General features: G+C 43.8%; 1 protein-coding gene across 1 annotated transcript in view; it reads left to right on the top strand.

The window, feature by feature from the left end:
• Positions 1 to 1,864: 1,864 nt before the first annotated feature.
• Positions 1,865 to 12,673, top strand: part of trim71 (tripartite motif containing 71, E3 ubiquitin protein ligase) — a 34,840-nt gene continuing 24,031 nt past the window's right edge. Inside the window, exon 1 of the mRNA XM_073463464.1 lies at positions 1,865 to 3,723. Coding sequence (XP_073319565.1) covers positions 2,986 to 3,723 — 738 coding nt within the window. The 5' untranslated portion in view covers positions 1,865 to 2,985. The remainder of the gene's footprint in view (positions 3,724 to 12,673) is intronic.

Raw genomic sequence — 12,673 nt, 5'->3', positions numbered from 1 at the left:
TGTGCCGTCTTAAACAAGTTAAGACCACCACGTTGCCTCAAGTCTCACTGTAACCTTGACTGCCCTCCAGACCTGAGCATGTGTCATCTCAGGGCTGATGCTGCCTCGAATGAAAGAGCAAATTCTTCTTCTATCTCAAAGAAAAGAGAACTTAATGTGCTGATTCTGCAGCCAGAGTCAAAAGGACTCATGAGTTGCCTGCGGTGGCTTCATGAAGGGCCTGTGTGAAACATACTGCTTTGTGGAGTATTCCTTCAGGAGGAATGCGTCCTCACTTTGGTGTATCAACATAACCTCTGGCATGTTGTCAAAAGCGTCATCCCTTTATCTGCCCTCGCTTACTTTGATCACCTCATGGGGTTGCTGTAAATCAACTCGCCATCTCCCCCTTTTTGTCCCAGTCACTGTTGTTCTTTCCTTTAACCCCCGAGATAAATGGAGTAACATTTATGACCTGTGTCAAATTAAGGTAGTTAAGTGTCTCATATGATCTCACTTAGATAACAGCCAAAGCCCACAGTTTTGACTGGTCTGCTCCTTGTGCTGCTTTATGCTTGTGGAACCTGATTTTTTGTCGTTGACCTACAGTAGTCCCTCTCTTCATCACAGATCATTAACATCTTTCTATCCACTGTCAGTGCAGAGCAGAGCAAAGACAATGAGCAGTCAAATCGATGGTCAAATTACAGTGAAAAATAACAACTTTCTTTATTTTTTATAATCAAACAAATTGTTTTAGTCTGACATAGACATAGGCTTAGACTGTCTAAATTTCCAACAGCTGATGGTGCCAGTTTTTGGTATTAGGCCCATAATGGGATATGTTGTCAAAAAGAGTTCAGGAAATCAGATGTATAAAACAAGAGCAATCTGTTAAACATGTTTTTTAAATATATCTTATCTTATTTTTTGTTATCTTTCCTATAGAGTCTTAGGCCTATAGTGTTCCGCTTTTTTAATTACGCAACATCTTTATGAATTTTATTAGGCTATTAAATTGCTGTAGTTATAGGCTCTACTTATCAAATATTAATATTTAGATGCACTTACCTGAGAACATGTTGCAAGGAATTGTTTGTAAGGCTACACAATGGTTTAAGCACCCTCTTTTTTAAAATAGAAAATAAAATGACAGATTGGCTGATGGACCATTGACTGTGTGGTTCCCACTTCTTCACTCAAAGAAAGAAAAATGTCACTAGGTCCAACAATAAAGTGCTAATTTCAATATTAACTGTAAGATACAGATGTTTGATATGAGAGGTCAATGTTTAGTAATTATGCTGTCAGCTTCAGTGCAGATTACAAATGTAGATGTCCCGGACACTGTAACCACTACACTATAAAATGCAACTGTATTGTCTACCATGGTGGGAATCTGTCTATGTACATCCATCACAACTTCCAAGTAAAGTAAATATTCTGAAGCTTTATGGTTCCTGGAGTTGTTCAGTAGCCATCAGCCATTTCCACCAGTCTAGCAGCTTCAGGGCTGGGGTTCACTAAGCTCTTTATACATTATGAACATCAATCATAATTAGCTTTATGTGCTGAATATCCTGCGGGAACAGTAGATTTAATCAGATAAAGGCCTCTGGGTTTCATCCCATTTAATTTCCTTTACCTTTTCCCATTATGACGTTAAAACCATCAGACCCATTTTTTACTGTTTGCTCACCGTGTCACTCACAACTGACTGACGCCCGTGAGCACTGCGCGCGCACCACCACGCTCCCATCAAGTCTCGGGCACGAGCGTTTGGCGCACACCCCTCTCTCCTCCGTCGGGCGGAAGTGGGTCCATTTTTCTCTCAGTCGGATAAGAGCGGCTCGAGGAGCTGCAGCCCGAGCGACACGCGCCCACCGAGAGCGCACACCCTGTGTTTATGTCAGAGTAGATTCACCCGAGAGTAAACAACGGCAACAACGACGAAGCAAGGGACGGCATTAAGGTCCGGGCGGTCGCTGGACCGAGTTATTCGCGGTTGCAGGGCTCCGTTTTCCACGCTGCCGGAGGAGAAACCCTCCGCATTCCTCCACGCAGAGAGCCACAGAGGGCGACCAGCCGACCGACTCGACGGGGAGGGAGAGCTGGAAGCGGCCTCTCCACACGGCGGACCGCTGAATTCACCCACACAGGCTAGTGACAGACGTCCTGTCTGGTGTTTGGGCTCTATCGGAGACTCTCTGTGTTTGTTTTCGATGCCCTAACGACCCGAGGCACGCTGCGAGATCGTTGCTTTGATGAATAATTTAGGGTCTCGCTCTCCGAGGCTCGTGCTGCGAACACCAACCGACCGCTGGCTGCGCCCGACGCCGTCTGCACGGGCCCCGATGGTGGACTAGAGAGAAACGCCACAACAACAACAACTCGGGCCTAAATTTAGAGAGCAGAAAATAAAGCAGAAGTAATCATTCTTTAATGCTCGACTGGGTGTTGTTTTGTAGCGCGGAGCCCGGGAGTCATGTTGCCGAGTAAGTGGGGGAGGAGAGACGGAGCCCCCAGTATTTCGACGCCGACCCAGTGTCACTCCAGCTTCGGGTTCATTTAATGAGCCTCAGCGAAGAACCGTCGGCCCATCCTTCTGCACAGAGGCGCCGAAATCGTCCATCGACATCTTGGTCTTATTTTAAAGATCGACCCCGCAGCTTCCATCAGAAAACGCCTTACACAACTGATATGATATGATCTTAACAGCATAAGTATTTCTCTTTTTGTCACCTCAGAAACAATCTTTGAAGAACTGTTCTGATCTGGCTACCTCGTTGTTTTGCATCAGGTCAGAGTTGTATAATACAGAGACAAATCTGTAAGTCGATGAGCACCGTTTTCACTGTTGAACTGACTGTAATACCTCATGAATCTACCTCAACTACAACTTTATTTTCTACAAACCACAACGGGCCGATGTGTCCCCAAATGAATGCCTCAACCTCATTACTGTGCATGTTGTAAAACGCAGCCTGTGTTTCGGTAACACTGCAGATGGCTTCGTTTCCAGACTCGGACCTGCAGACTTGTCCGCTCTGCAAGGAGCTGTGCGGCTCCTCTGCTCCTATTTCCTCCAGCTCTTCTACCTCCTCATCTTCATCACATACCTCATCCTCCTCCAGCCAGACCACGAGGAGGCTCCACGTCCTGCCCTGCCTCCATGCCTTCTGCAGGCAGTGCCTGGAGGGCCAGCGCAGTCCCGGGGACCCGCTAAAGCTGCGGTGCCCCACCTGCGATCAGAAGGTGTCCATCTCTGAGGCCGGGGTGGACTCCCTGCCTTCCTCCAACTTCCTCTTCAGCAACCTGCTGGATGTGGTGGTGAGTTCTGAGGAGCAGATCCAGAACAAGAACGGCCACCACCATCCCCGGGGAGTCTTAGGTGGAGGCTCCAGCGGCTTCCATCACCCTCATGGAGGCCTGCTGCACTCTCACCACCTGGGAGAGCCTCAGTGCAGCTCCTGCGATGAGGAGAACCCAGCCACCTCCCACTGCCTTGACTGCCAGGAGTATCTGTGTGACAACTGTGTGCGGGCACACCAGCGGGTGCGGCTGACCAAGGACCACTTCATCGAGTGCCTGGGAGACAGCCTCCACCTGGGCCGAGTCAACGCCAACAGCAACTCGGGCCAGTCAGGGGTGTCAGTGTCCATCGCACAGTCCCTGCAGAACAACTTCGCCCTGCTGTCCCTCTTCCAGGATCGCATGAGTTTCTGCCAACACCATGACAATGAGGTGAGCAGAGCCTCAGTCTAAGAAATTAATGGGATATATATGCATGACAAATTATTGGTTGTCTTTGCAGCTCAGCCTACCCTACTGGTCCTGTGGGGTTGATAGTCTATTAAAATTCTATTTATTGTACACACACACACACAAACACATTCACACACTCCTGCAGTGTAATAGCCTTATGTGTGTAGTATAGACCCATACTGGGGGCCATATGGCCTTAGGTTCAAAGGGAGCTGAGTGGCTCTTCACCTAGTTCCCTGGAGACAAACGGGCACGTGTGCTGAGCAGGATTTATACACACACACACACACATATGCACCAAGACCCTGCGTGCACACACACATATAAGCATAGACACATGCAGAGTCTGGTTAATCTGTACCACACCATCCATTCAGGGCAGAGAGAGGCCCCTTTAGTAACTGCACACATGTTTCTATGACTGTTAGAAGTCCTGTCCATGGACATATTATGGAGATCCAGCTTTTCTCTGATAATGGGAAAGACAAGTTGGAACTCTGGGCCCAAAGTTCTTTTTTTTCCTCTTGGACTATGTGATCGGGGCGGAGTAAACTACAAAGGCCTGTAAAACAGGAAACCAGCTTTTTCTTGGTTTAGTCATATGGTCAGGAAGAATGACAAATAGCAGTAGCAGGCGGTCTTGGAATGTCAGTTTTGTACCACTCCTGGTTTCTGTTGAGGAGTTAGAGAAGCCTCCTGCTGCTGGAGAGCACACTTCTTAGTCAAAAAAGCATGAATTAGAAAAAGTAGATAAGAAAAAGGTCTGGCCAAATGAGTGTGATCAGTAGGTCAGCAAATGTTGAATGCAGTAATTGCACTGTATATCCATAATTCAATTTAGCACATTATGTAGTACTATTGAAAATGTTTGATGTGTAACCATAACAAATTAACAGATGTGGGTTGAATATTAATATTTTAAGTTAACAGCATGTGTACTACCTGTTCAACCATGAAATGATGGAGAAGACGTACAGGATGCCATTCAGTGGTAAATGCAAAACATTCTGGATGCTCACTGAGACATAAAGACCCCTTCGCCCAGTTGTGCGACGTGGGAAAGTTGAATAGGATTCCACTTAGTGACAACTAATTGTATTTGTTTTATTTTTGTTGTATAGTTGTTGTTTTACTCCACAAAATTGTTGGGGGAAAAAAATAGAGCTGATCATTCTAAAATCAACACCTTCCCAATTCTCTGATATGCACGTAAACAAGTTGCCAGTTTGGGAGCAATGCATGGAAACGCATTGCTAAGGAAATTAACTACATCGTCTTAAGCCAGTAGAGCAGAAATACGAGAAAAAAGCAGTATGTGAATTAAAGACTACCTGTGTAGGTTTCTTGTAAACAAACAAAAGTTATGTTTACTTTAAATGTCTCAACAAACTGCACAGTGTGTAGATTTGACCAACAAACATGTGTTTCCGTCCCCATGAAACCGTTGCTTAAGAGATATTTTTTGGAAGGTTTGAAGTTCTGCAGTGCTAATCCCAGTGCTTGCTTGCTTGCTTGCAATCTTCTTTCTTTCTGTCTTTGCAGGCGCATTGCTACACTTCTTGGCACATTACTTCCACCTATCGGTGAAATAGTGTGAAAAAGGGTGGTAGGAAATCTGTATTTCATTAGCCACATGCTCTCCTGTGGATCCATGTGCGTATTTACGATTCCATCTAAATGGGGGCACACCCCACAATGCTACTGCTAGTACTAGCACTGCTAAAGATGCTGACAAGCTGGAGGCCTGTCAGAGGCAAGAGAGAGGCTGCTTATTTAAATTTGTATATTTGAAAAAGGTTTTTAGTTCCAGGTTCTATTGATTGTTGATTTTATGATACGGCGTGAACTAGAGGCATTGGGCGAGGTTGAAAAGGGAACACCAGGGAGCCAGCTTTCATGTAACAAAACAACTAGATCTTGTGTTAAAATGTCCTTTAAGTAGCCAGCAATCACCAGTGAACTCACTTTTTTTGTTGTGTTGTTATAAACCTAAATCTTTATTCAATGCTGTTATCAGACAGATGTTTGTTTATTGGTAGAGTCGGGTACACAGTCTTTGTTAAAATGTGCTGAACTTGGATAAAAAATGCAGCATTATCAATAAATGAGAAATTCTGTCTGCAAAACATTAATTAAGCGCATAGTCACAAAGGCCCAGGTCAGATTTCCAATTAATTTTTTTCCCCCATGGCCCCCCACCTTCCACACAACCCCCCTGTCCATTGCCAGTAAATGGGTGGATTGAGTTTTCCAGTAACAGCTTCATTTCCCAGTAATGCCTCACTCACTCACTGTGCTTCAGCCCTGGGGGAGGGAATGACACAGGAGAAGGCAAGTCTTTCTTTACCTGTGAGCACTGAGTAAGCAGAGCCATTGTCCGTCACCCAGTTCCAGATCCTTCATATGTTCAATGGTTCCTCATACACCCAGTCTGGCCCTCTCTGGGATTTTCAGATTTGATATCCTGTTCTGTTAATCCCCAGTTTGCCTATCCAATACACATTTACTTCATGCCAAAGGTTGCCATTTCCTAGTTTGTGTAGGAGTCTTTTTTAGCCAGTAGACTACACCAGAATAGCCTGTCAGATGGTTGAATAGCTTTCGGGAACCCCCTTCCCTCACACCTTCCCAGGATTGGAGCAGGAGCTGCGTCCGACTATTTCTGTAACTTTCCCAAACTGAGCATCCAACATTCGCAGTCCTTTCACACTGTGATGGGCCAGATATGTGGAAATGAGATTCCAGATTTGATTCCAGCTTCTCAAATATGAAACATTTGTAGTTTCTTTACTCCTCTATGACAGTGAACTGAATATCTTTGGGTTGTGGGAAAAACAAGACATTTGCGGATGTAATCTTGGCCTTTGGGAAACAGTGATCCACATATTTTCACCATTTTCTGACATTTTATAGACCAAACAACTAATCAGCGAATCAAGAAAATAACCAACAGATTAAATAACAATGAAAGCAGCTCTAGTATTGTGGTCACAGTTAGAAAAGACCTTGTCACTATTTTGAATGCTGTTGTCCAGCAAATCTCCAACTAGTTTTATGGGTTGCGGGAGCTGGTTACTGATGAGGACAACAGAGACCTTTGTTGTAAGAAGATGTTTGTTGCATGAGGGAAGGGACGTCATCAAAATGATTTTCTTTCACAGTGTTGATGAAGTGAAATTTGTCATTTCTAATTGAGATCTGCTGTCCTGACACACTAGTTAATCAGATTTGCAGTAGTGCGGCAATTGGCCTGTTTGTTCAGATTGTTTTAATATATATGACTGACTATATTTCCTGTCACCCAAGCCCAGAACATACACTGCATGTCTGCAGCCAGCTGGCCGTCAGCTGTAGCCTTTGCTGCGTCATCAAATGCAATTTTTAAAAGAAGACACAAGGCATCACATCCAAGTTTCTTCTTTGAGGTTTGCATGGTGTGTCAGGGCCCTCATACCAATATAAGATGGCTGTATAGTCTGAGTTATGGAGCAGAGTTTTTTCCGGGAGCTGGGGTCTGTCCCCTCTGCAGCGTTACGTAAGCCTGCTGAGGAATTTCTTCTCTCCCTGGAGATTGGTGCCATTGATGGTTAGCTCGGTGCTGAAACAACTAAACAACAGAAAACTGTGTTTCTAGGTTATTGTTGGTTATTCCAGGTTATTGTGTCACGTGTATATTAAAAATGGGTAATGGATTAAATTTGAGTTTGGCTAATATACAGTGTTTATGTTGATAAAACTAATCACAATGTTTGTTTACAAAAACTTCAAGAGAAAAGCTCTGCGTTATGTTTTTTTTCATGACGTTATTTAAAAGTGTATACATCTTATTCATCTAAAATGCATGTTTGTGCTTTCATATGGTAACAACACCTCTACTAATGTGTAGAGCCCGACCGATAGATTTTTGTGGCGGAAATTAGAGAGTAAAATAATTTTTTTGCAGTGATTCCTCAAATGTGGTTATCAAACACTTGCGGCAGAGATATGTAATGGAGGCCTGATGTTTTACAGTTTAATAATAAACTTTATTGTCTAAGATGACATATGTGCACTGAAACTATGTACTATGTACTATGTACTGATAATATAGGTCAGCCAATATATCGTGGGGCCACAGACTAAAAGAAAAGACAGTTTACCCCAAAGTAGCAGTACTGACTGACAGTGAGATGTCTCTGTTGGGTAGATATGAAATGTACTGACAAATAGCAGATAGGTAGGCCCACTGTGTTTATCTATTTATCTTTGAACGTTAAAGTTGCAGCTAAAAAAGGCCACAGAAATACTTACCTTAATGACCACAATGCAAATCAACTGCCAGTTTCCGGCCCAGAAATAACTCTGTTAATAGCTGTGGTCTGCTGGCCACAACTAATTAAATTTGCCAACAGTTATCACTTGAACTGGTGACAGTAGCTGGCTAAAAGTAGGAAGCCTCTATACAAGTACATATACTGTGCTTTATTCAGTTTTTGGAAAGCAATCTCATCTTGAAACACCAAAAAATCTGGACATTGGGGGAAAAAAGGGGTGTGATACTGTGACAGGGAGGGGCATGAAAAGTTCTCTCTTCACGTTGAACTTCATCAACTGTAATGTAGAGAGAGGTTATGTTGTTTTTCCTTATGGAGGCTGTGAAGTGCATATCACGTTTATTTGCTTTGGCCTCGAGTGTTCTCCCAATTGTCTGCACACAGAGTTAACCCAGTAATTATGCATGCACTTCAACTGAAGATCATTTGATAATGGAGAGTATCAGAAATTGTAGAACTGGAACTGAAATAATGGATACAGAAGGATTGATGGCCAAACAAAGGGGTTTCAGTTGGAAGATAAGACTCCTTGGGTAGCAAAGGAAGTCAGCTACCCACTGATAAGAATATACTATAGGGTCTGTGCACACATGACTGAATATGTTGGCCTACTTAAACAGCATGAATGTCAGTTGTTACTCATCAGATGCACTGGCAGTCAGAGAGGGTCCCACGTTGTGTGTGTGTGTGAGGTGGAAATGGAAAATTGGATTACATCAAAGGACTGCCCTCTGCTCGCTGTGATGTCACCCTCGACATAGAAATACATACGCAGCTCCATCTGAGAGACACCTAATGATATGATAATCCCACAAAATGTCACTCTGCTTTAGATTAAATTGTCGTCACCATGACGACAAGCCTGGCTGTGCACGCGCATGGTGTCTCAGCGACACACACATAGTCTTTATGTAATAGGGGCGGGGGGTTGCTGAAGCAGGCTGAGAGTGGACAGAAAGTGGTTGCTGGGCAATGAGCACCTACAATGCATCGTGTTTATAAGGATGAGGTGAAGTTGAACTAATCAGTTTGACGGCCTAGCAATGCTCTTGTATCTCCTCTGGGGCCATTTTTGTAAAGCTTTAAAGTGAGGAAGACAGTGGGATGTTCAGTTGCAGTGGGAGGTCTTGAGATTTTATCGTAGTTTGTCACACATTTCCACAATTTCACTTTTCTTTGTTAAACTTTACTGCTCCATTATGCAGCTCCACAGAGGAAGACTATCACTTGAAACATATGCTGGGTTGGCTTTGTGATCACCAGTTGTACTCCCCCCTCTTTGGAGCTTGCTTGCAGAGAATGTTTGTAAGGAAACCTAACCCAGCACTGACGCTGATACAAGGCCAGAGGAATTCCTGTAACTTGAGTTTATACCTCCTGGGTTCTCTTTTCCCCTTCTCCCTCTCCCTCTCTCTCTCACACACACTGGGTATTTCCTCTGCCGACTCCTGCCTTTCTCATCAGCGCTCTCTTTCTGCTCTGTGTCAGAGACAATGGACATTATGGATGCAGAAAGTCTCCTCAACATGATTTAGCAGCTGTTGCTGTTGAGGGCCAAGTGATTACATTTCATCACTCCTGGAAGTATCCGTGTGAGTGTGTGGCAGCAGCGTTTTCCTTTCTAAGAGCATCTCCCATCTGTAGGTAGTTATCCTCTGAAGAGGATTTTAGTGTGTGCGAGTGTGTGTGTTTCCACACAGCCAGCAGAGTTGGATTATATGAAGTTGGACTTCCAGCGTTTTAATGTGCAACATGTGCCCAGTAATTAGAGAGCATTCCCTGTTTCCTGTGTGTTGTGAATGTGTTTCATGTTGGCTAAAGGGGAGTGTGTATGTGTGTGTGTCCTAGCTTTGATGTCCATTTGAGGACTTTGGGCCATATAAATTTAATGGATAGAAAGGAAGGCATTTATCACATTCTCTTTGACAACGGGATTTAAAACCCATTCAAAAGCTGGAAGCTGCCACTTCCTACTCAGTGGTTGGGCACAAATGGGGTTTTAATTGGCCATTATTTGACCTCACTCAACGGGATTGCGCTGTTAACACATTTAATGTTAAAGCACTCAACTCTATATGGGGGACACTGCACAGCTCCCAGCCATGATTTGTCCCCCTCTTCACTGTTTTTTTTTTTTTTTTAATATAAGGCCACAACTATGCTAGTTTGTTAGCCATTGAGATTAGAAGTTGGCATACTGGCTGTAGTTTGAAGAACCTTCAGACCAATAGACCAATGTACCATGGACCATATCAGAATGGTGCGTTGTGATCATATTGCGTATTGCGTTATGATCATATCAGAAAGTTTTGTTTCCTAACCATTTTCTACTGCACATATTTCATAGGGTCCTAGACGGCCATCTTTGTCTATTGGAAGTAATGTTGAATAGACTCCTAAAGCTAGGTATATTTGTGTAATACAATACAGTAAGGCCATGCTCTTATAGACAACAGTGCTAGGTGAAAACGAAACAAAAAGAATCACAGTATAACCAGCAAAAAAGTTGAACAAGGGGCAGTTTTTTTTTCATTGGGCAAGGTGCTGCGTCTGCCAATCAATATGTGCACAGGAAATGCGCATTCCTAGTACATAACTTCGTAACCTGAATGTCATATATCTGCTTTTTACCTCACTGGGATGCAGGATGAAAGGACTGCAGCATTGAGAACTTTCCAGAGTTGTAAAATCATCCCTAACAGTTAAAAAAAAAAAAAAAAACACTCTGTTGTGTTTTGATATCTGAAACCTTCAGACTCGTGGATCTAAGTAAGTAAGTGAGTAACTTGTCTCAGCAGGGACTTGAACACATAAAACAAAATACAAGCAGAAGTAAACAGAAAATACACAAAGGCAAGTCGAAAACAAATGGGTCTTGATCTTTTGTTTAAAGGGAGAGAGTTCAAGAGTTTATGAGCCACAACCTCCAAAGCACCGTCTCCTTTCGTTGGAAGCGGATCTGAAGACGTTAGAGACCTGCTGACATATTCGTACACAAACTGACTCCTTGGATTGTATTTCATTGTCTCACCCTCACCAACTTTATTTTTAGATTAAGTCAACAATACATTATTTTTGCCTGGCGATATGACAGCAGATTGATTAAAAATTGTTTAATAAATGTTTTCACTTCAGGAATTTCCCTTTTTGGAATATGCGACCTGGTTGTCTGTATATAATGGGTAATGCTGCATGTGTTGTGACAGGCATTTGCTCATGCTAATGTTTCGGCTGACTTGTATAACCAGGCCATTTCCTGTAAAGACCATTCTCCTTAGGCTGCCACGTTGGTATGCCAGCCATGTACGTGTGTATGTGTGCAGCAAACAGGCAGTGAATGTAAACGAGGGCTTTGGAACAGAGCGTTGTACAAAACGGTGAATGTTTGTTCTTAGCCTTGCACATTAATGTACTATTTAAGACTGTTCCGGGCATATGGTTATTTTTTGACATGTATGAGCAGGCAATATAACTATGAGAGCTTGATGTGAGTGGTAGAAGTGGGAAAAGAGCAGTCTTGTTGTCATGGATTGAGGGTCATTAAGCATGTGGGTCGTTTATTATGCTCTCTAATGCCACGGTAACCAAGAATAGCTGGTGTGTGACTGTATACAGACATGCACATTTGTTACATCTCAGCTGCTCCACATTTCATTCACACAGCGTCTCCTTTCGTCCCTTGTTTGCTTGAAGCTGCGACTCCCTCTCATGTTTCTCTCTTTCTCTTCTTTGCCTTCTCATTGTTGTTGAACTCCTTTTTCTTTTGATTTTTATCTTTCCCCACCTTTCTCACCCTTTCAGTCTCTTTTCTCCCTCTCCCCCATTTTTTTTTTTTTTTACTGCTCGACTACTAAGCACACGACAGTCAGTCACATGCTCGCTGGGTAAGGAGGCCAGCTGACTGTGGTTTGTTTTCCTTCTCCGCTATGGGGCCGTCCAATCAGATCGCCGGCTTACGGCCACCGCCCCCATGATGTATCTGGCAGAGTTTCAAAACATCGGCAGGCATGTCCGTGTGCGTGTTGTGTCGGTGGCAACAAGCCAACAGGGGTTGCCACGAGAGGGCGGGGCAGCGGTGGAGGAGGAGGAAGGAAATTAGCAATGAGGAGTGGAGAGACAGAGTGATGGGGGAACAGAGAGGGAAGGGAAAAACAAGATACTGAGGTTGTTTTGGAGGTTGAAGATGGGAGTAGGTGTCTGTGTGTTCCATTAAAGGAGCTTTGTCTGGCAGATGGTATTCCTGGGATTGCTGGGAGTGCTGGGATTGGGTGCTCCACAGATAATCCAGCCTGAACATACCAGACTGGTTTAGGTCTGGTGCTGGGTCAGTAGCTGTCGTGTTATTAAGCATGGTTAATAAAAATGCTACAGAGGGTAACAACAGACATTTTTCTGTGTAGCGCGATGTTTCACTCATGATCACTCAGTTTGGTCTTGTGCCCCAGTTTAAAGAACACATTATTGATCTGCCTGGCATCCTGGTTGTTTACTATTATGTCAATGAGGACAAAACACCACTAGTAGGAACAGTATGCTACCAGCATAACAACATAGCAGCTTCGCCTTCGGCAAACTGATCAGTGGGGGTTCCCTACACACGGACCATGGAATGAAAC

The sequence above is a fragment of the Pagrus major genome, chromosome 3 (genome assembly GCF_040436345.1).
Source record: "Pagrus major chromosome 3, Pma_NU_1.0".
NCBI lineage: Eukaryota > Metazoa > Chordata > Actinopteri > Spariformes > Sparidae > Pagrus > Pagrus major.
This window is presented reverse-complemented; position numbering and strand designations above follow the sequence as displayed.